Source organism: Echinops telfairi, unplaced genomic scaffold (genome assembly GCF_000313985.2).
Source record: "Echinops telfairi isolate 266 unplaced genomic scaffold, ASM31398v2 ScPeMD7_3533;HRSCAF=4204_0, whole genome shotgun sequence".
NCBI classification, from domain to species: domain Eukaryota; kingdom Metazoa; phylum Chordata; class Mammalia; order Afrosoricida; family Tenrecidae; genus Echinops; species Echinops telfairi.
Genome location: NW_022107431.1, coordinates 19,001,620 through 19,024,269, shown reverse-complemented (window position 1 = coordinate 19,024,269; position 22,650 = coordinate 19,001,620). Strand labels below are relative to the sequence as shown.

At 44.8% G+C, this 22,650-nt stretch overlaps 1 protein-coding gene across 2 annotated transcripts in view; it reads left to right on the top strand.

Annotated features, from left to right (window-relative positions):
• Positions 1-18,595, top strand: part of TAB2 (TGF-beta activated kinase 1 (MAP3K7) binding protein 2) — a 73,162-nt gene extending 54,567 nt beyond the window's left edge. For both annotated transcript variants that reach the window (XM_045294500.1, XM_004701957.2), the window contains exons 4-7: positions 14,248-14,408; positions 14,580-14,673; positions 15,898-15,978; positions 16,932-18,595. In XM_045294500.1, coding sequence (XP_045150435.1) covers positions 14,248-14,408; positions 14,580-14,673; positions 15,898-15,978; positions 16,932-17,074 — 479 coding nt within the window. In that variant the 3' untranslated portion in view covers positions 17,075-18,595. The remainder of the gene's footprint in view (positions 1-14,247; positions 14,409-14,579; positions 14,674-15,897; positions 15,979-16,931) is intronic.
• The last annotated feature ends 4,055 nt before the right edge of the window (positions 18,596-22,650 follow it).

Genomic DNA, 22,650 nt, shown 5'->3' with positions numbered 1-22,650 from the left:
ATCTTATCTGGCAGTTATCTTCTCTGGCGCTGCTGCTGACCTTTGGGGTGTGCAGGGAAGAGCATGTGCAGGGCCCTGACCTGCTTCAGCTTAGTCCAAACAGGGCTGCCTAGTTCTGACCTGGCCCAAACACCCCAGACGCTATATCTTTTGATAGCCAGGCACCATCAGCTTTCTTCACATTTGCTTATGCACCCATTTGTCTTTAGTAATTGCCTCAGGAAGGTGGTGAGCATCATGGAATGGAAGGCTACAATCTTTGATCTCCAAGTTAGACATTTTTTATGCAACCAAACAATAAGATGTATAATGAAAGATTTCCCACACCAGACACTAGTAAATACTGTATTCCCAAATATTCTTCTAGAAATTCAAAGTATATATCAAGCATCACTAAACACCTTTTTATACAAATGAGCATGCTATTTTACTATTTTTCTTTATCACAGTATTATTCTGAGATTATTCTGTCAGTAAATGCAGCTCTACTGCTTTTATGAAAATGGCTACATAGTATTTTCTTTTTTAATCATAGTCCCTGTAACCGTCTTTTCTTTGATGGACTTTAAGGAAGTCGTTAAGCTTGTTTTTCAGACAACGCAGCAATAGAAATCCTTTGTGTACATGTTTGCACCCGAGTCCAACACTGTTGACTAAAGAGATGATTAGGAGTAGAATTGCTGTGTCAAAAGACGGGGGTCTGTTTAATTTTGATCACTGTGTTTTTAAGCTGAGTTATAAGGCTGCAGTAACAAGCCATAACTTAAAAGGACAAAGGTTGATGTATAGCTAAGTTTCTTGTCCATCACAGATGAGCTTTAGGTCATCCTTACTCAGGGACCCAGACTTGGAAAGTGCCCATCGCCGTGCGTCTATGGTAGTCCTGCCACTTCAGCCAGACACGTGTTATTCTTCAGCCAAAACAAGTCCCATGGACACTCTTGTCTTCAGAGGGAACCGCCAATTGCATTTCTACTGCCTGCTTGGATGGTGAGGGCCAGAAGTATTTGATGACCAACATTAATGGCCACCATGGTGGGTGTTGTCATTTCCACTGTGCAACCTCAGCCTTAACCAGGGAGTCCTTTTTTAACATCATTTACAAGAATGTCCCTTTACACCACCTTTCACTATGTAGGTGAAATTTTCTTCTTTGTCTGGTAGGTGAAAATGTGTATACTTTCATTTGCATTTTTAAAATACAAGGGAGGTTGAACCTCTTGCCCTGTATTCATTTTTCAAGCCACTTGTGTATCTTTTTGTGTATGTGAACTTGCCTGCTGTTACCAGCTGCCTAGTCTAGTTTTTCTAGTTTGTTATGTTCACTTGTTCGGTAAAACATTGTTGTTTCATGTTTTACTTTCAAATCTTCAAATTTATCTTCTCTCCTTATGACTTGTGAGTTTGTTTGTGTCTTATTTAGAGAAAGCTCGTCCCCATTCCAAGATTGTGAGAAAAGAAATCCTGTGCTGTATGATCCATCTTGGGGACCATGTTAAACTGGGCTCATTTCTCTTCCATATGGCAACCTTTTAGAAACTTGAAAATAGTTACCATGGCCCCATGTAAAACGTAAACCTTCCGTAGCTGTAAGCATCCCCAATTCCTATAATGGCTTATCCACTTGTATTTCTTCAAGGCCTTTCTGTTTTCTCGTATCTAAAAGGCGTTTCAGACAGCATCTTCTCCCCTGAATACTATAGCCTTGTGTGGGGGTCCTGCATCATACTGCAGGAAGGGCCGTAGTCACAGCCCCACAGAAACCACCCCCCCTTCAGCCGCAGTGCCTCAGCACTCATCCAGGATCCCATTAAAATTTCATTTGGTCTTTCTGAGAGGGAATTTAAAAGGAACCAATGCTACCTTTAAGTGCTTCTTTTTTGTCTGTTTAGCAGGGCGTGGTAGACAATTAACTTAGAAAACCCAAAAGTCATATGTGATTGAGATGCGAACCCACCCCTAGGCAGTGTCAGCAGCCTCACAATCTTTTATTCTGTATTCAGTCCTGCAGAGCCATAGTCCGAGTGTGAAGCTAAGCTTTCAGAGAGCCTTTAAAATAAAGTTTGGGTGTTAATGATAGTTCTATTAAAGTGATCATTTTACTTACTATCCATTAAAAATTGAAAACCAAATCATTGTCAGTATTTGATATGTAATAAATATTTTTTAAGCCCTGGTAACTTTGAAGGTTTATAATAGTTCCCACAGATGCCAAAATAAACCAAGCAAAAACTCAGTATAGGTGGTCATCTCAAATCTCTTGTCACAGTTATTTTCCCTAACAGAGGTGAGATAAAGGTCTAGCCTGACCCAACAAATGCAGCCCACATTTTGTAAGCCAGCTTGCTCCTTTTTCCTCCTTCTTTTCCACCTTGGAAATATGATTGTCACGTTTCTTTCTCCTGAGTAAACACCTAGCCCTTCCAGTGACTGGACACTGACCTGCAATCCTCTTTCTTCGGTGTGAGTCTAACCATGCAGTTTCTTGACTGCACGTTCTACTATTGTATAATATCTTGCACCACATTCACTGCCATCGGGTCGATCCCGGCTCAGAACAGAGTTGAACTGCCCCCAGTGCATTTCCAAGGCTATAACGCTACACAGGAGTTGACGGGCTCCTTTTTCTTGCCGGAGAGCAACTGGTGGGTCCAAACCACCAACCTTGTGGTTAGCAGCTCTCTGTGTAACTCTGTGTATCCCACACCATCTTGCACAGTGAATGTTAAAATAGAGCAGGCAGAAATAATTTTCATAGTGGTTTTTATAAATGCTTCTTGTAATCTATCTTCTGAGCTTTCAATGTAAAAATCCCAGTGACAGAAAAAGTAAACTAGTCACACAAGTATCCAGAAGCTTGAGAGAAAGAATGCTAAGGAAGAGAGATCATAGCTCAGACTGGCTGTGGCTTGCCTGCAATGTAGTCATGTCAACTGGACTCTAGCATTGTGTTTTTACTGGCAAGAAATCGTCTGTTGAATAAGTTTAAGGACAATGAACATAACGATGTTTTCCTTCAGAGCTTCAGTCTAAGCAAAGGCAGTCTGGCCTTCACTCCCAAAAGCAACCTGCATTTTCAACTGGAGCAAAGAACGCTTGCTTCCTGAAAGAATATAATATTTCTTCTATTTCAGAAACATCATAAAGAATGTTATTCATTAACTTTTTTTTTAATAGTTTTACTAGGGGCTCATACAATTCTTATCACACCCATACATACATCAATTGTGTAAAGCATATTTGTACATTCATTGCCCTCATCATTCTCAAGACATTTGCTCTCCACTTAAGCCCCTAGCATCATGTCCTCTTTTTTTCCCCTTCCTCCCCGATCCCCCCTCCCTCATGAGCCCTTGATAATTTATTTAAAAAAATTTTAAATCATATCATTGTGTGCTTACCTCCATGATACGATCGCTAAAGACAAATAGGTTGCATAGCAAATGTGGTGAAGAAAGCTGATGGTGCCCAGCTATCAAAAGATATAGTGTCTGGGATCTTAAAGGCTTGAAGGTTAATAAGCGGCCATCTAGCTCAGAAAACAAAGCCCACATGGAAGAAGCACACCAGCCTGTGTGATCACAAGGTGTCGAAGGGATCAGGTATCAGGCATTATCAGAACAAGAAATCTTACCATGGCAAATGAGGGTGGGGAGTGCGGAGTGGAGACCCAAAGCCCATTTGTAGACCACTGGAGATCCCCTTGCAGAGGGGTCTCGGGGAGGAGACGAGTTCATTAATTTTTAAATACAGTTCCTCACTAGCATCTTCAGTAACTGTAGCTCCTTCATTTCTCCTAAATTATCTTGGCACCAGATTTCAGCCTGGTGCTTAGGCCATCTCCTACTGATAGTGACCTTCTATGTAGTTCTCACCACCATGTGTCAGTTTGTCCTACTGTGGTGGCTTGTGTCATGCTGGAAGCTATGTCAGTGGTATTTCTAAAGCCAGCAAGGTCTGCCAAAGTGAACAGGTTTCAGCGGAGCTTCCAAACTAAGAACAGACAATGAAGAAGGACTCAGTTCCCCACTTTGGAGAAGGAAGCCCTAGAAACCTTATGCATAGCGTCAAACATTGTCAGGTACTGAAGGCCTAATGAATGGATGCGAGAGGATGTCCCCTCCAAGGGCACCCAGGATGTGACTGAAGAGGAGCTGATGTCTCAGAGTGGAGTCAACCGTTGTGACATGAATCATGCAAAGCCTATGGGAGTAGAGCAGCGGTTCTCAACCTGTGGGTCGCGACCCCTTTGGGGGTTGAATGACACTTTCACAAGGGTCACCTAAGACCATCCGGAAACACATATTTCCAATGGTCTTAGGAACCAAGACACTGCTCCTCTAACCATTTCCAGGTAGGTCTGCCCACCTGCAGATAAACCCACATACGAGTACTGGCATGAACACTGTTACCCATGCTACACCATGCTTCAAGACAACATTTCATTTATTTGTAATTAGAAATAAATATTTCACAATATATAATTGCATATAGTTTTTTGTGATTAATCAGTAGGCTTTAATTATGTTCAATTTGTAACAGTGAAAATACATCCTGCATATCAGATATTTACATGATGATTCATAACAGTAGCAAAATTACAGTTAGGAAGTAGCGAAAATAATTTTATGTTTGGGGGTCACCACAACATGAGGAACTGTATTAAAGGGTCGTGGCATTGGGAAGGTTGAGAACCACTGGAGTAGTCTTCAGGAACTTCCATGACTCATCTGCTAATGATTAGAACTTGGAATGAGCCAAGTATGAATCTAGGAAAATTGGAAGTGGTCAAAAACAAAATAGAACACATAAAGATCAATATCTAGGTATTGGTTGAAATGGACTGGTATTGGCCATTTTGAATCAGAAAATCATGATGTACTGTGCTGGGAATAACACCACCAAGGGGAATGGCATGACATTCATTGTCAAAAATGACATTGAAAATCATTCATGAAGTACAGTGCTGTCTGTGATAGGACTATATCCACCTTCAAGGAAATCTAATCAGCATAACTCATATTTATACACCAACCTCAAGCTAGTGATGAAGAAATCAAAGTATACCAACATCTTCAGTTGGAAATTGATCAAACCTACAATCAGGAAGTATTGGTAATTATTGGCAATTGGAATGCAAAAGTTGGAAATAGAAGAAGGAACAGTAGTTGGAAAATATGGACTGAATTGGTGATAAAAAGAAACTGGAGACCACGTGTTAGAATTTTGCAAAACCTACTACTTGTTCATAGCAAATACTGACGATACACATGGTCTTCTCCAGATAGAATACACAGAAATCAAATTGACTACATCTGTGGGAAGAGACACTGAAGAAGCTCCATATCACAGCTAACATCAGGCCAGGGACAATTGCTTATAAGTAAGCTTAGGAAGTAAATAGAAATAAGTCCACAGAAACTAAAATACAACCTTGAGTCCATCCCACCTGAATTTCAAACATCTCAAGAACAGATTGGACGCACTGAACACTAATGACATAAGACCAGGTGAACTGTGGGAGGACATCATTCATGAAGAAAGTAAAAGGTCATTATAAAGACAGGAAAGAAAATATCAGAGTGGATGTCAGAGACTCAAACTTGAATCTTAACCATAGAGTAGCTAAGGCAAATGGAAGAAACGATGGCGTCAGGGAGCTGCATAGAACATTTCAAAGGGCAGCTCTGGAAGAGAAGCTAAATGTAATGAAATGTGCGAAGACCTGGAATTGGAAAGCAAAAGGGAAGAACACTCAGCGTATCTGAAAGAACTCAAGAAAAAACTCAAGCCTCGGATTGCAATCTTGAAAGATCCTGGGGATAAAATAATGACTGATACGGAAACATCAAAGGAAGATTGATAGAATACAGAGACTCGCTGTACCAAGAGGAATTAGTTGGCATTTATTTCAGGAGGTAGCATATGAGCAAGAACCAACAGTGCTGAAGCAAGAAGTTCAAGCCAAGCACTGGAAGCACTCACTCATATATGCCTGAAATTTGGAAGATAGCTGCTTGGCCAACTGACAAAGAAAGCCATATTTTGTACACATTCCAAAGACAGGTGACCCAACAGAATGCTCAAATTATAGAATGGTATCATTGATATCAACATGCAAATAAAATTTTGCTTAAGATCATCCAACACAAGTTGCAGCAGTCCATTGACAGGTTGCTGCCAGAGATTCATCCTGGATTCAGAGGCGGGCATGGATCAAAGGATATTATTGCTGATGTCACCTGGATCTTAGCTTCAAGCAGAGACTACAGGAAGACATTCAGTGCTGTGTAGACATAACAAACTGGATAACCTTGAGAAGAATGATCATTATAGAGCACTTCCCTGTGCCCATTCAGAACTTGTACATGGATCAAGAGGCAGGTGTGTAAACAGAACAGGTGAATACTGCATGGTTTCAAATCAGGAGAGGTGTGCATCAGGGTATAACTCTCACCATACGTACTCATTCTATGTGCTGAGCATGTAATCAAGGTAGCTGGCAGAGCTCTGAAGAAGAATGAGCTGTATCAGGATTAGAGGAAGACTTACTAACAAACTAATGTGCAGATAACACAGCCTTGCCAGCTGACAGTAAGGAAGACTTGAAGCACTTGCTAATGAAGATCATAATTGCAGCTTTCAGTATGGATTACAACTCTGTAAAGATCAAAGATCTCCACAACTGGACCAATAGGTAACATCATGGTGAAAACAGAAAAAAGGACAAAGTTGTCAAGGATTTTGTCTTGCTTGGATCCACAAACAGTACTCATGGGAGCAGCTGTCGAGAGATCAAAGACGAGTTAAGAGTAGATAAATCTACTTTAGGAGTATTGAAAAACCAGGATGTTGAAGACTCAGGTGCACCTGTCCCAGCCCATGGTCTTCTCCATCGCCTCACCATTCATGTGAAAGCTGGATGTTGAGTAAGGACGACTGTAGAAGGATGGAAGGCCTTTGAATTTTGGTGCTGGGGGAGAATATTGAAAGTACCATGGACTGCTAAAAGGACAAACCAATCTGTCTTGGAAAAAGTACAGCAGAGTGCCCCTTAGAGGCAAGGATAGCAAGACTTTGTCTTCCGTCCTTTGGACATATTGGCAGAAGAGACCAGTCCCTGGAGGACATCGTGTTTGGTAAAGTAGAGCGGCAGCAAAAAAGAGGAAGGTGCCACTGTGGCTTGTAATAATGGTCTTAAGAAGAGGAACGTTGTGAGGATGACCCAGGATTGGGCAGTGTTTTGTTGTTGGGGCTAAGGTCACCAGGGGTTGGAACAGACTGAGTGGCCCCTAACAACCACATGTTCTCAGGGAGTCCAAGTGGCCAGTGGTGTAATGGTTATGCACTGACTGCTACCCACAAGGTCTGCAGCTGGAAACCATCAGCTGCCTCGTGAGAGAAAGGCTGTTTTCTATTCCCATAAAATGATTCGGTCTTAGAAACCCACAAGGGCAGTTCTACCCTGTCCGATAGGGTTCCTATGAGTCAGAGTCAGCTCAACTCGGTGCCGGTGAGATGTAGTTCTCAAGAAACCCCAGTGGGACAGTGACTGAGCAACATGCTGCTAACCAGAAGGCTGGTAGTTCAAAAGCCACTTGACAGAGGAAGAAAGATGGGGCAGTCCACTCCCGTAAAGATTACAGCCCTGAAAAACCCAAGGGGGCTGTGTTACATCTGAGCCCATTGATGTATCCACTGTATCACTCCATCTTATTGAAGATCTTCAGACCTCTTTATTTGCTGATCCTCTTTTTACCCAGCGTGTTGTCTTCCAGGGACGGGTCCCTTTTACTAACATGCTCTAAGTACTTGCCATTTTCCGTTGTCTATCCTGCTGGCCATCCTCGCAGCACGGTTCTTCTCTGCACCATAATCCAAAGACATGCTTTCTTCTGCACCACCTGACCGTTGTTCACATGCATGTGCAGCAATTGAAATGTGCTTGTATCAGGCACACCTTACTCCACAGAGGGATATGTTTGCTTTTTAACCCTTTAAGAGTTAAATATATAATAAAAAATTTCCCCTTTTTATTAGAAAGTAAAGAACCTTTTTAGCCCATAGTACCTTTTGCCTTAAAATCAATTTGATTCTGATGTATCTGCCGTTAAATGGCAGCAAGTTGGGATGCTAACCGAAAGTTAGTGGTTTGAAACCGCCAGTGGCTGACTTCAAGGGAGAAAGATGAGGTTTTTGACTCCCATAACGAATTACCGTCCTGGAGCATGTACACTACTGGTACAGATAAGAGCTCTCGACACAGATAACCCCCTCAGGAATAATAATGTGAGTAGCGTACCATGAGGGCAGGGGGAAGGTGGAAGGGAGAAAGGGGAAGCCAATCACAAGAATCAACATATCACACACACACACACACACACCAGGGAGACAAACAACAGATATGTGGGTGAAGGGACACAGCAGACAATAAGATATGAAAATAACAATTTATAATTTATCAAGGGTTCACAAGGGAGAGGTGGCAGGCGAGGAGCTGTTACCAAGGGCTCAAGTAGAGAGAAAATGTTTTGAAAATGATGGCAACATATGTACAAATATGCTTGTTACAATTGATTTATGGATTGTTACCATAGTTATAAGAGCATCCGATGAAATGACTTTTTGAAAATAAGTGACTGTCTTGGAATCCCACAGGGCAGTTCTACCCTGCCCTATGGGGTTTCTGTGGGTCAGAATGGACTTGGTAGCCATGAGTGGTTTTGTGTTACTTAAGCGTTGAGTGCCATTGAGTTGGACCTATCATTACTAGAGTAGAGCCGCCCCTCGGGGTTTTCCTTGACTATTGGCCATAATCTTTACAGAAGCAAATCCCCAGGTCTTGCTCCCTCTGAGCCTCTGGATGGATTTGAACTGCGGTCTTCGTTGAACAGTTGGCTGCTTAACCAGTATACCACCAGGACCCTGGTGATGGGTCTAGGTGTTACTTTCAGTTTTGACATTTTATAAACTTAATGAGAATTGGAGGTTTCTTGGATCTATGATTTGTTGACTTTCACTAGTTTTAGAAACAGTTTGACACTGTTACATGTGTGCCCCTTAATGTTGCTAAGCTCATTGAAAGAAGTCCTTTTTTTCTGATACGGGGTCATTTCTAACATTTGATTCTTTTTTATAATTGTCATCTCTCAAAGTCTCAAACTTTTCCTGTATATTGTCCACTTTTTTAACTAGATCCATTTTAAATCCTCCGGGTGTGGGCCTTCCGAGTTGGGTCCTGGTGCGGGGGCTTCTGTGTATTTTTGATGAGTTGAGTTTTTCTCTTTGCTTCCTGTGTGTTTTTTCAGTTTGTAATCAGGTACCAGGCATTGTTTGGAGAAAAATGGAAGAGACGGGCAGAGTCCTCAGGCCCAGAAATGGGCACAGCTCATCTTGTGTCCCGAGGTGGATGGGGCTGAGTAGTGCAGTGAGCAGACCTGGCTTGGCTTTGGCAAATGCTTTCAGTGCACCACTCAGTGCCCCAGCAGCAGGCTGCTGTAGCTTTGTGCCTTGTAGCAGGCTTCCTGCTGTGCTGGTGCTGGGTTCCGATGTTACTCGGATCCCTGTTTATGCTGATTAATTAGGGTTGGCATGATCTGGTAAAGAGCCATGTAGTCTTTTTCTTTTTTTGAAGATGTCAAATGCCACGTGATCTCTGTTGCAGCTCTTCAACTCTGCTATTAACAGCATAAAACCAACCATCGGCAGCGCGTGAGCATGGCTGTGCTCCACTAAAACTTTATTTACAAAACAGGCAACGGGCCAGAGTTGAGCCCCAGATTTGACTGTAGCTTGTGTGCCCCTTGTTCAGTCTCATTCTCTACCTTCCCCCCCTCAGCTCCCTCCTACCACTGTTATGTAAGCGCATTAAGGCAGCTGGGTTTGCCTGTTTTGTTCAATTATTTCCCGTATGTCTAGAAGAGCACTCTACACATAGAAACCCCTCAGTTCACTAAATGAATAGAGTGTGAATTATGTTTTAAGTATGTTTTGGATGAATAGTACCTTGGTAGATTTATTGTATCTCACCTGATAAGTTTAATTAGGTTACATTTATTATTATTTAGAATTATTTCTATCTCTTTTAGTTATCTTATTTCTATTTTTTTGCCCTCCTCTCCTACCCTCGAGATTCACTCAAATTTTCTTGTTTTTCCTTCTGTTCTACCTTTTATTACCCACTGCCTTTTAATTAAGTCAGCCTGATAGTGACCCTCTAGGGCAGAGGAAGGGCTCCTCTCTGGGGTTTCTGAAGCTGGAAATCTCTAGGAGAGCAGACTGCCACAGCTTGCCCTGTGGCGTGGCAGGTAGGTTTGACCCTCCAACCTTTAGGTTAGCAGCCGTGCTTAGCCACCGGAGCTCCATGTTTGACTTAGTGATATTTGAGGCTGGTCTTACTAAATGCTTTCAAAACTTAGAATTGCTCAGGTCTGGGGGCTCAGAACCATAGGAGATTATCAAGGTTAATTGGCAGAATACAGTCTACAAAGACAATGTTCTACATTCTGTTTTGGTGAGCTTTTAGTGGCTGGGAGCTTAAAAGCTTGTGAGTGGCTGTATAAGGTGCAGCTGTTGGCCTCTCCCTTTGTGGAGCAAAGAAGAGTGAAGGAAATTAAAGACACAAGGAAATAGCCCAAGGGACTAATGGACCATGGCTAGATGGTGCCCGACTCCTGCTCTGAAAGGGAGTGATCACAGTATGCGGTTCTGGTTAGAGTGAGAGAAAATAGCACCAATCTCAAAATAATTAAAAGGACCAGGTTTACTGGTCTGATAGATATTGATGGAACTCCCAAGGCTATAGCCCTTAAACGTCATCAGGCCTGAAACTGAACTGATGCTCAACTTTCAACCAAGGAATTAGAGAGGCTTTTAAAGGTGAGCAATAACACCAGGGAGAAACTCACTGCTCAGAACAATCAGCAGTCGGAGACCAAAAGGACAGCATTTGCTCAGAGATAGCACTTAGAAGGCAGGAAGAGATAGGAAAGAAGGACAAAGGACAGTAATAAACATTGGACTGAGTGGGTAGAATGCTGTTTACATTGTGGGGGCACACAATGTCACAAAATGAGTGTGATGAATAAAGAATTGGAATTGCTGAATGGAAAACATGTTTGCTGTGTAAACTTCCATCCAAATCATAATATGAATGGGTGAGTGAAATTGGGGGCCCTCCCCCCAAGGGGCAGGGGGATGACTCACCTTTCTGAACTTCACACTTCCAATTCCTTGTCATTCTTTTCAACTATAAGGTTTACCTGATTTTAACCCCTTTCCCTGCCATAGTCTTTTTTTTATCGCCAGAGCCTTTTTAAAAATTGTTAACCCTGCTAATTTTGTATTTAAATTCCTTATTGTCTTTTGCCCACTTTTTAATTGGATTTTTTTTTTCTTTATTGAGGTCTTGCAGTAGTCATAGATTTTATGGACTCGTCGCTTGTTGGTTGTGTCGCTTCTTGCTATTGCTCGGTACCATTAAGTTGATGCCAACTCATAGCCACCCCACGATTCCAACAGAAGGAAACTCCGCCCGGCCCCGCATCGTCCTTCCTGTATCAAAGGAGCATTCTGGCTGCGCCTCTTCCAACACTGATTTGTTTTTCCTTTTGGCAGTTCTGTGTTCATCACCAGCACCATAATTCAAACACACCAGTTCTTCCGTCTTCCTTACTCAGTGCCCAACTTTCGCGGGCATATGAGGCAATCGAAAATACCATGACTTAGGTTAAGCATACCTGAGTCTTCAAAGTAGCATCCTTGTATTTCAATACTTGAAAGAGGTCTCTGGCAGCAGATTTACCCAATGCAAATGCATCGTTTGGTCTCTTGACTGCTCTTTTTATGAATGGTGATTATTGATACAAGCAAGACAAAATCACTCTTGACCACTTCAAACTTTTCTCCGTTTATCATGATGTGATCTATTGGTCTAGTTGTGGGGATTGGGGTCTTATTTGCATTGAGTTGTAATTCATTTTGAAGGCTGTAGTGCTTGTATTTATCTGCTTGTAGAGGATCGAATTTATGTCTGGGTTTTCTATTCTGTTCCATTGTTCTATGTACCTATCATTGTACCAGTAGCAGTCTGTTTTGAGTCCGTGGCTGTGTAATAGGTTTAAATTCCCCCATATCAAAAAACTTCTTTTTAGCAGTTGCTTTATAGTTGGTAAACTCCCCCAAACTTTGTCTGAAAATGTCTTTATTCATTTATCCTCTTTGATAATTTAGTTTGGTTAGATTATTTTCACTTATTGTTTCTGAATATTACTGAGTTGTTTGTTTTTTCTTCTTCAATTTTGAGAAATTCTTAGTATGTCTTCAAATTTTACTTCCCCATTCTCTCTGGTGTCTCCTTCTGGGTGTATGTGTTTTAGATCTGTCAGCAGCCCTACTGGTCTAGAGCATTACATGGTGAGCTACTAACCACGTGATCAGTTCAGACCCACCAACCGCCCCTCAGGAGAAAGATGGAGTCGTTCTGCTCTGTCCCCCTCAAAAAGTAGCAGCCCACCTCCTCCAGCTTCTTTTCGGAGCATAAATACACTTTGAGAGAGTGCGGTGAGTTGGAATCAACTCCATGGCGGCGGGTTGAGTGCAGAATCACATATTCTGGGAAGAAAGTTCTAAAACTTGCAGTTCAAAGAGACAGTGTTAAGAAAAGCCTGATGAAAAGGTCCTGGTTGGTAGGAGTGGACGAAGGCACACACTGAGGAGCCCAGGAGGTACGTGGGTTCCTCCATAAGACACCGCCCTCCCTTCACAGACTGTGTTACAGTGGAGAAAGGGCAGCTGGGTTTTCAGGCTTATCAGAGTGGGCCATGGTTTCTAAGATTTGCGAAATAATACCCTAGTACTTATTTCTTCCGAAAGGCCGTGAAAAGGAAAACTGCAGAGGTGCACATCTGGGATGGTATTAGCATCCGGCCTTTTATTGCGAGAGATTGTCTACTTTTTGAAGTCGATTGTGAACTACTTGAGCCTAATAACCTCCCACTTGATTCCAGTTTCTAGAAGAACTTCCTCATTTTTTAGGATGCTGCCAAAACAAGGCCTTTTTCACTTTTTTAGATTCCTAGTGATTTCTGTATAGTGGGAGATGACTGTTCAGCTACCGTGCCTTTCATTTAGTGACTTTTTTCTCCTTTTGCAGGTTACTTGTCGTACTACCCAGATCTGCCTATTGTTCGCCAGGGTAGATCATCCCAAGCTGTCATTTTTAGAGATGTTTTTGTTTTTCTTTATTGAGGTCGCTTTAGGTCCAGTATCCGAAAAAATAAGGCTCGTGCTGCCCAATAATGGATCAAAAAAACAAGACCAATTTGGTTCCATACAGTTTCCCAAGTAAAGCAGTTCCCCACTCAAGCTTCAGATTTGATTGCTGAACTGGTTTCCTTAAAACTCAACAAAATGTAATCTGAGTATAAGAAAATACAAGTGCTTGATTTATCTAAATAGTGTCATTATTTTTACTTTGCAGTTGTGAGCCATTTAACATTACTATTTATATGGGTTGAATTAGTTTACCGGGTTTATTTGTTCCAAACACCAAAATGGATTTGACCTGCTCCATGCTCCTTCTAACGTGCAGTGGTTACAAGTTGGGCTACGAACCAAAGGGTCACGGTTCTAAACCACCAGCTGCTCCAGAGGAGAATCTTTCGATGGGCCTTTCTACACCTCGAAAGAGTTACAGTTTCAGAAACACGCAGGGGCAGTTGTACCCTGTTCTATAGAGTCACTGTGAGTAGCTATCAACTCGATGACAGTGCATTTGGTTTCAGTTTTTTGGTATCCCTTCTCCAATATCTGTAAAATTAAGAAGCATTCCTAATAAACCACATGCCTAAAGCAAGTGCCTCCGACGACTCCTTGGGGTCTAAGGATTGCTCTTTCAGAGCTTCCGCAAGTCAGAGGGCGTGGTGAGGGCTGTGAGAAGAAGGTGTGTGGAAAATGTCATTGTCTTTCAGGTCAGCTCACTCTCCTCAACCTTAAAGTGGGTTTATCCAAACCCTTACATTGTTGTTTTCTTTTTTCATTAGAGAGTGGCATTTTTCCTGTTCAGGTAATTAAGTTGAAATTCTGAATGTTCAGAGTGAGGGTATTCTGCTGTAGTGTGGCCTTGGGATTCTTCAGTAACTGATTTGTCACACAACTATTCATCTGTTGGTTTCGTTTTGCCAAAATGCTTTGAAAGGTCAAGGGCTACACTGGGCGGGTCCTCACGTTTCTTGATATGTATTGCAGCTTTATTGGTACACCAGAAGGCTCGGATGGAACGGCTTCAAAGAGAGCTTGAGATCCAAAAGAAAAAGCTGGATAAATTAAAATCCGAGGTCAACGAAATGGAAAATAATCTAACTCGAAGGCGCCTGAAAAGATCGAATTCCATATCCCAGATACCTTCCGTGAGTCCCCCCTGGGTCCCCTGTGCCTGAGCTGAGTCTGTCTGGTGGTGGGGCAGAGAGACTGCTCTTCCTCACACACTGGTGGTCTGCCCTACCCTTTCCTGCCCAGCTCCCCCCTCCCCCTTTCTGAACGGGGAATGCAGACCTTGCTAACACGGACTTTGTTTGCAGCTCGATGAAATGCAGCAGTTGAGAAGCTGTAACCGGCAGCTGCAGATTGACATTGACTGCCTGACCAAAGAGATCGATCTTTTCCAAGCCCGAGGTGAGCACGAGCATGACCCAGGGGCCACCCAGCCAGAAGCCGCTCCTGGAGCCAGAAGCAGACTTGTCAGTTGAAGTCTTGCTACCTCGCAGTGCTTGACTTTGGAGCCAGATAGTGCTAACGACCTCTTGGGTTTTATTTTCTCTTTCCCCCAAAGAGAATTATGTCTTTTGTTAAAAGCAGCTTGATTAATTTTCTGTCATTCGGGTACTCATTTCAGTCATGTATTAAATGAAGCCAGTGACTAGTCTTTCTGGCTGTATAGTCCAGTATTGCTTCTATGTATTAGACGACTTGTCAGGAGAATGAGGCTCCCTGGTGGTGCAGAGTGGTAAAGCGCTCAGCTGCTAGGCCAAAAAGACAGCACTTCAGACCCACCAGCCGCGCCCTGTGAGAATGTTCCAGAAAGACGACCGCCTTGGAAAGCCCGTGAAGGCAGTTCTCGTGTGCCTCTGAGTCAGGATCCACTGAGAGAATACTTTCTAAGATTAAAGAACATATACTTTATACCGTTTTTCTTTTCTCTTTTTTTTGGCCTTTCGGGAAACGTGCTTTATAGAACAGGATTTCAAAGGCACCGCCACTTCCATGGCTGTCTCTGATAAATACAGAAGGAAGTGATTGTAAATATGGCATCCATGTTTTTAGGGCACTGACAATTTTTTACACTTGAGATACTAGTGACAGGCCGTAATTCCTTAAATATAGTAAAACAGATATTTATAATTCAATAGTATAGACTTGCCATGAGGAAATTTTATGATTTGAACAAGGGAGTCGGGGAATACTGGGGTCCATAAAATGAAAAGGGCAGGGAGAGGAGGAGGCTAGCCAAAAAGAAGTCGTTGGTCACAGTTCTGAGTGTTTTACAGAATCCACTAAATTCAAAGATGAGTGATTTTATTTCCTTCTAAATGTTGGTAAACTCTTTATCCTGAAGAATTGATAGAAAAAAATGCCCCTAATTAATAAGTCCCTGTGTGACCATTAAAATGTGTGTTAAATTGTTCAGTTGTAAGTTTCCTTGCTACATGGAGCAGGACTCAGGTTCCATTACTGTCTTCTCCCAGCCAGTAGCCTCACTGCTCCACGCACTGCCTGCCTGTTACAAGTCACCTCCCCGCCGTCTTACATGGGCCCCTTTTAGGGAGCAGTGCTTGCTGTTTAAAACTGAAAACTTTCTGAGCAGTAACCATTGATGTGCTGTTTCTGTATGTATTTCAGGACCACATTTTAATCCCAGCGCCATTCATAACTTTTATGACAACATTGGATTTGTTGGTCCTGTGCCACCAAAACCCAAAGGTAGTGTATCCATTAAATGTCCAAGCTGACCTTTTTTACATGAGGTTTTAGAAATGTTTATAAATAGCCACTTTTGACTGTGACGACCTTGGGTGAGTTTGTTCTGTGTGTCCCTCGGTGTCATGACCAGCGCCCCCAAACAGCAAATCCTGGTGGAAAAGATTATCAAGGACAAAACAATGTCTTCTTGAAAATGTTTAAGCAAATGATGATGACATTTGGGGGGGGGTAATTTTCAATGAATAGTTGTATGTAAGTAATAGTACGAAGGGGGAAAACAGTCCCAGCTGCTTTTTCACCGGAGAAGCGTGTATGCTGTATGTTTTAGTAAATAAGAAATCACTTGTTTTGCCTGGAGACTGAGATCAAGAGACCTTCCATTCATTTCCGGGGAGTCATTCAATTAGCTCTTGGCATCACTTCTTCTCCCTGCCTCTTTCTCTCCCCCTAAAATGGCACATAAAAATCTCTTGGCAGCCAGCCTCCTTCCCTCAGTTCTGGTTGGTATTTAGTCCTCCAAACACTTCCAATAAAAATGTCATAAGTATGAAATGAGACACTAGAAAACCATTTCATTTCAATTAAAAACAAAAAAAGTCTTCCTCGGTTACTCTGTCGCTGGGGTGGTGCCAGCGTTTAACTGTGCCACAGGGTGGCAGCATGAGGACGGTGGAGAACCGCTGCTCTAGAGGGTGGCTGTGCGTCAGAGTGAACTAGGTGGCAGTGATTCTTGTGGGTGGGCAGGCCCCAGAGGAAAGGTGCCACCAGCTTAGCAGAGGCTGGCGACAGGCAAGCGTGTGTCCCTGTCGGCTCAGGTCTCCCTTCGGTTAATCATAAGCTGCCTTGGCCTGTGGGTCCAACTAGGGTGTACAGCACCATGGGACTGTTGTCCCAGGACACTTGGTCCTTCGGGCTTCTGAAGTCCTCTTGTTTTGCTTTTCGCTTGTTGACAGATCAGCGGTCCACCATCAAAGCACCAAAGAACGCAGACACCGAAGAGGACGAGGGCGCGCAGTGGAACTGCACTGCCTGCACCTTTTTGAACCATCCAGCTTTAATCCGCTGTGAACAGTGTGAGATGCCCCGGCATTTCTGAGCCACAGGCCCTCTGTCTCCTCTCACTCCACATCTGGACTTCAAGAATCTGGTCTCTCCCCAGGGGCAGGTTTCACTGCTACCAAGGGTTCTGTCAGAGCTGAGGTGTGACAGTGCGGTGGAGTGCAAGCTGGTGACACCTCAGCAGAAGGTCGTGGGCAGTGAGCTCCACCGCGGGAAAGGTGGCCCCGGAGGATGGGGCTGCCCACCACCACCCACCCGCCTGCCGGGTGCAGTGTTAGCAGTGTCCCACACGGAGAATCCTCGGTGTGGTCATGCTTGGGGGTGCCCACTACCTTGTCCCCTCACGTCTCTACTGAATCCTGACAGGAGGAAGCTAGTAGAAAGGTCGCTTTTTTATTGTTATTATTTTCTAAAGCTTTCAGTGAAACACTACAAACGCGAGGCAAAGGGACAAGGTTTACCTATTTAAACTGTCTGCCGCCACCTAGTGCCAACCAGTGGACACGGGACGAAGGTCCCAGCCCTGTGGTGCTCTGGGCCTTGTCCTCGTCGCCCCTGGCAGCGTCCTCACCCTGGCAACCCGCTTGGAGAGGCCACAGAAGAGGAGAGCAGCACGCGTGCGGCCGGCGGCAGCGTGCAGTGAGACGTCTGAGCTTTCCTGATGCCACAGATCGCTCAAGTCTGCTTTCAGTGATTTCTTGGCTCCTTTATTGTTTTCTTATATTTCTATATGTATAGCGTAATAGTCTTTTGTTAACTAATGTTCTTTTTCCCTTTTAGTGATTAAGCACGATCATGTCCCCTTTTACGCCTTACCTGAGAGAAGCAATGCCTTAAAATAAAAAAGCATTAATGAGATGAAACTATGCACGCCCTCCCTCTCCTCTCCTCGCCTCGCCTCCTTCTGTCCTTGCCCTCCGACGGGCAGATGCTGCGCAGGAGGTGCCAGTCGCTCTCACCCACGCGGCCTCGCGGCCGGTGCGCAGTGCATGGCTTCCATAGGAAGCTCAGACCCACGGTCTCTTAGCCCCTGACAGCGCCAGGCCGAGCTTGCTTCATCTGCCCACTGACCCCCAGAACTTTCACAAGAGATGAAGATGATGGTGGGGCAGGACAGCTTCTGACCAGCACGGCACCGCACTCCGGCCCTCGCTGGGGTGCCCGAGCCACACGCGGCGTGTCTGTAAGCAAGGCTGGTCGTGTGGAGGACATCGGAAGAAAGCTGGAAAAAAGAAAATCAAGCAAACTTGAACACTGAAGCAACCTCAAGCATCTCTCTAGTGTGATGATATATTTTTATAAGGAGAATAAATATTCCGATGATCAGGAATGTATATAACAAAATGAAATCAAAGGAAAGAAATCACAGTATGCCTTTACAAAGACAGAATTAAGAAATTATAGTGTCCATGCTTAGAAATGGGGCTAAGGGAAGTGCTAAGATGTAACAAAAGGTAGGAGACCACGTAGCCGGCCCACCGCCCTCTGTTTGTGGGTGCCAGTGGGGGTGGGGGTGGAGTGCGCAGAATTGGTACCAGGAGCTCGGAGGGGGCCAAAGCCCTGCCCGCCAGGCACTGCGTGTCTGTCTCCGGGGGGTGGGGGGGGGGCTAGGGCAGTTCTGGTTAATAGACACTAGACCTGAAGCCCTGCATTGGATGCGTTTTGTTTTAAACCCAGGCCTTGTTTTCCGCTTCATCTGCAGTTCTATGTGAAGATTGATGAGTCAGTTCTTACTTGTTTTATTAATAAAATGTAATCTGGGTATCCTGAGTTGATGGTTTTGTGATTTAGCGGGGTAAACTATCTTTGTAACAGATAAGTTATTTATAAAAATTAAAAAAGCTTATATTCTATTGTGGATGTTGTGGCTTGTTTTTCAAGTTTGTGGGCCTGGAAACCCCCAGCCCCCGAGCATTTGAGAGTCAGTTGAAATTAGAAACTGCATTTTCCACCAAGTGCCCTCCACCAGGCCTCACTGGGCCTTCAGCCTCCATGTCCGGGGATCCCCCCACCCCCACTTTCCTCCACTGCTTTTGATGGAAGAAAGCAACTGTGTTTCAGCTGAACCAGAAAAAAAGGGGTATTGTTTCCATTTTCAAAGCTTGTTAGAGCCTTTTCTTTCTTGGCACTTACCCCGTTGAAAACCGCTGATTTCTGCAACTATTAGCATGCGGAGTCATTTTGCCAATCTTGGTACTCCCCCAAGATGGTTAGTGGTGAGGCTGTGGCACCTCCACATTCAGACTTTTCCTAGTCTTCTGACAAGAGCCTGCCTTGCCTGTTATACCTCCTAAGAAGGAAAGACTTCATCAGGGAACATGAGGCCTGCACATGCCTGAGAGCCTGGGCCTCCAGCTGGACTTCAGTTCTCGGCACTGCTGAACCTTGGCTCTGCTGCGCTCTCTATAGTTAGCAGCGCAGGGGAGTCGGACCCTGGCAGGCAGGCCGTGGGAACTGGGCTTCTCAGGCAAACCTGGAGACTAGTGAAGTCGCGGCTACCATCTGTTTTAACGACCATGCTAGACAAAGATGGGGTCGTAGTCTCTCTGCAGTTTTTAGGAAAACATTGTTCTTCTAGAATTTACATTTGCATTTTTACACTTGCCCCTTGATGATGTAGGTAGTAAGGATGTCTGTCCGTCTACAGCGTAATAAGTTTATATATGAGAATTGAAACGGGTAGCCTTTGAGGGTCCACATGACCGTTACAATTAGCTTTAAGCTCAAGTTGTAATCCCAGCACTTAGCAAGCACAAGGGCGATGGGGCAGCCCCTCCCTTTCTTCTGTCCCAGCTCCATAGCAACATGGACATCTAGTGAACAAAGGTGGGCTAGCGGGTGGGCAGTGTGAAGGAACGTAGTTCGTGATTGACTTAGGTTGTCATCGCACCTTTGGAAATGATTTTAAATCTCTGGTGTCACCACCTGATCCAGTTTTAACATCTGCACGGTAGGTATTTGCACGGTTTGTCAGAGAATAGTAAAATAGATGCGGTTTTCCCCATAACAAGTGACCGTAATTTTGGCACCAATTTCAGAAGCTATGATTATACAGTTTAATCGAAGCTGAAGTGGTTAGGGGCTCTGTTTTCATTTTTACTGCTTCCATCTGAAAATAAAATGAGCCGTGGGAGGGAAAGTCCCTTTCTCAAGAAAACGCTGTTTGGCAGCTTTGTGTTCACTTAGGTGCCCACCCCTTCGTTGGGCCGTCGGCTGGTTGGTTTTGCTAAGGGATTCTAGTTAATCCTCTAAGAACGCTTCATTGTGCACTGTCTTTGCAACTCTAAATCTCTTCCCTACCAGTTAGTGCTGAACGTCGGGTTTGGCCATGTGACAGTCGAATCATCCAATGGCTGTCACTGAGAGAAGTTACAAAAAGTAGTTGCACTTAAATCATGCTTCTCTTTTAGAAACCGTCTCCTGTGCTTCCATCACTGAGAGCCAGGCTCGGTGATCTTCACCAGGGCGACCCCTCTGCTCTTAGAACTGGGAAAGGTGTGGTCCGCTTACTGAATCTCCTTAGATATAACTGTGGCCCTGGAGAGGGTAGTCCCTTACCTTTTCTGTGGCTTCTTGTTCCCTGCTTGTGGTGTGAAGGTCATCCTCTGCATGACCAGCCGACCGCACGGGTGGTGGGAACTACCTGAGCTGCGCCCACGAGGAACCGGCTCTCCGGAGACAGCGCCTGGGGGGTTGTATGGATGGGTTCTGAGGTGTATGCTTCACGGGTGAATGCTCACTGTTTCTCTAAGTCAGCTCAGGGACATCCCTTGAGATTCTGCCCGAGATCCCCCCCCCCCCCTTGGATGTCAAAAGATGAGCCACTGTGCAAGGATCATAAAACGACCAAAGGCCAGCCTGCAGAGCAAGTGTGTCCCTTGCTGTTCCAGCCCCGCTGCCTGAAGAAGGAACCTGTTGACATAGAACAGATTCTTTCCCAGGAAAATAAAGGCTTTCTTCCAAGAACTTACTCCAATGTCTGCACTGCTGCATGTTTGTCTACGGCCTGCAGTCTCCGAGATACCTCCCTCCTAGGACTCTTCTTCCACCTCCTTTCCCAGCTCTCCTGACCCTTCACCACCTCCCTGTGGCCCCAGCTGCATGACGGAATCTTCACAACTTGGCTCTGTTCCAAAATGTGTCAAACCTCCTGGCACAGTGGGCAAATGCAGTGTCCTCACCCAGCTGCTGCTCGCTGGATGCCACTCAGCACCAGCCCTGAGCCACAGGGCCTTGCATAGGGGTCTGAGTTTCCTCCACCCAGTTCTACACCCACAGCTGGATGGAGACCATCCCACCATGGCCACCACGATTGCCCCACTGCTTCAGCATGAAGTCAGACATCAGTGAGATTCCTTTAAGATTCTGCATCCTGCCCTTGTACCTACCTCTTTCATGATCATCCAACAGCGTCCACTTAGAACTAAATCGGCTTAAATGATTCCTTAACTGACCGCCCAAAGCACCAGTGCTTTCATCCATCCCCTTTCCCTCATCCCTGTAAGACTACCGAGTTAGTAATCAGGCCAAGGGTCAAGGTTAGGCCTTAACAGACTCTCCTGCCCACCTGTCATGCACTACTATGACTACTTAACCTAAGTCCTGCCAGGATAGGTAGGGTGGTCTACCCCCCCTGGGTCCCCATAGGGTTCTCCAGGAGGTGACTTTTGGGGAGCACATCACCCAACTTGCCTGCAAGACACTTCTGGCTAGTAGCCCAAGCAAGGGCTTAAATTATGGCCGGGGGTGGCAACTCTGAAAGTGGATCCCAAGTTCATGCCTAATGTTTGTTCGTGCTAATCAGCGGATACAGCCCATTCCAAACATCTTATATCTGAACCACCCCCCACGGTGCAGGGCATGAAGTTCCCGGCAGCACGGTGGCTATTGGACTGAAAGACGCAGGGCCCCGGGGCTGCTGGGCAGGCTGAGCCCATGGAGGATCCTCTTGGTGGCACTGCAGGAGGAGAGGAAGCCCGGGCCTTGGTGATGGCCCAGGAGAGTGCAGAAGCAGGCTTTCAAAATAGATGCCCCGGTGCTGAGGCCAGATTTCCCAGAGAGCTTAACATTTGCTTCCTCTTGGGCCATGCTGCTCCAGGAGAATGACCCCGCCCCCTGGAAGTGAAGAAAACTCCAGAGGACAGAGAGAGCCATGCAGAGTAGATAGTGACTCTTGCCTGCCCCCCTCCCGTTCTGAGAAAGGTGAGAAAAGGCCTCTCTCTGCAGGTCACTCTCTGGTAGTGAGTGACCCACGTGAGCAAGAGTGGAACTGTGACTGCTGACCTGCAAGCAGAGCACCAGACCTGTCCACGGCACCTAGGGTGGGTTCAAACCTCCAATCTTCTGGCTGGTTAGTAGCTGAGTACTTAAACGGTGGTACCCAGCATACAAGGGTATGTAAAACGGAGACTGACAAGTGACAAAAACAAGCCTGGCCAATAACATAAGTTAGCTTGAAGGCTTTGCTACCACTCATTTGTCTTGTCATGAGACTCACTCTCTCTCTGCAGTGTCCGTATCTTCACAGGGGACACCACCTCAGAATGCTGACTTCCTGGGCAACAGCTCTGCTAAGCTCTGGAGTGCTGAGAATGAACTGCTGGAGCCCCCCCC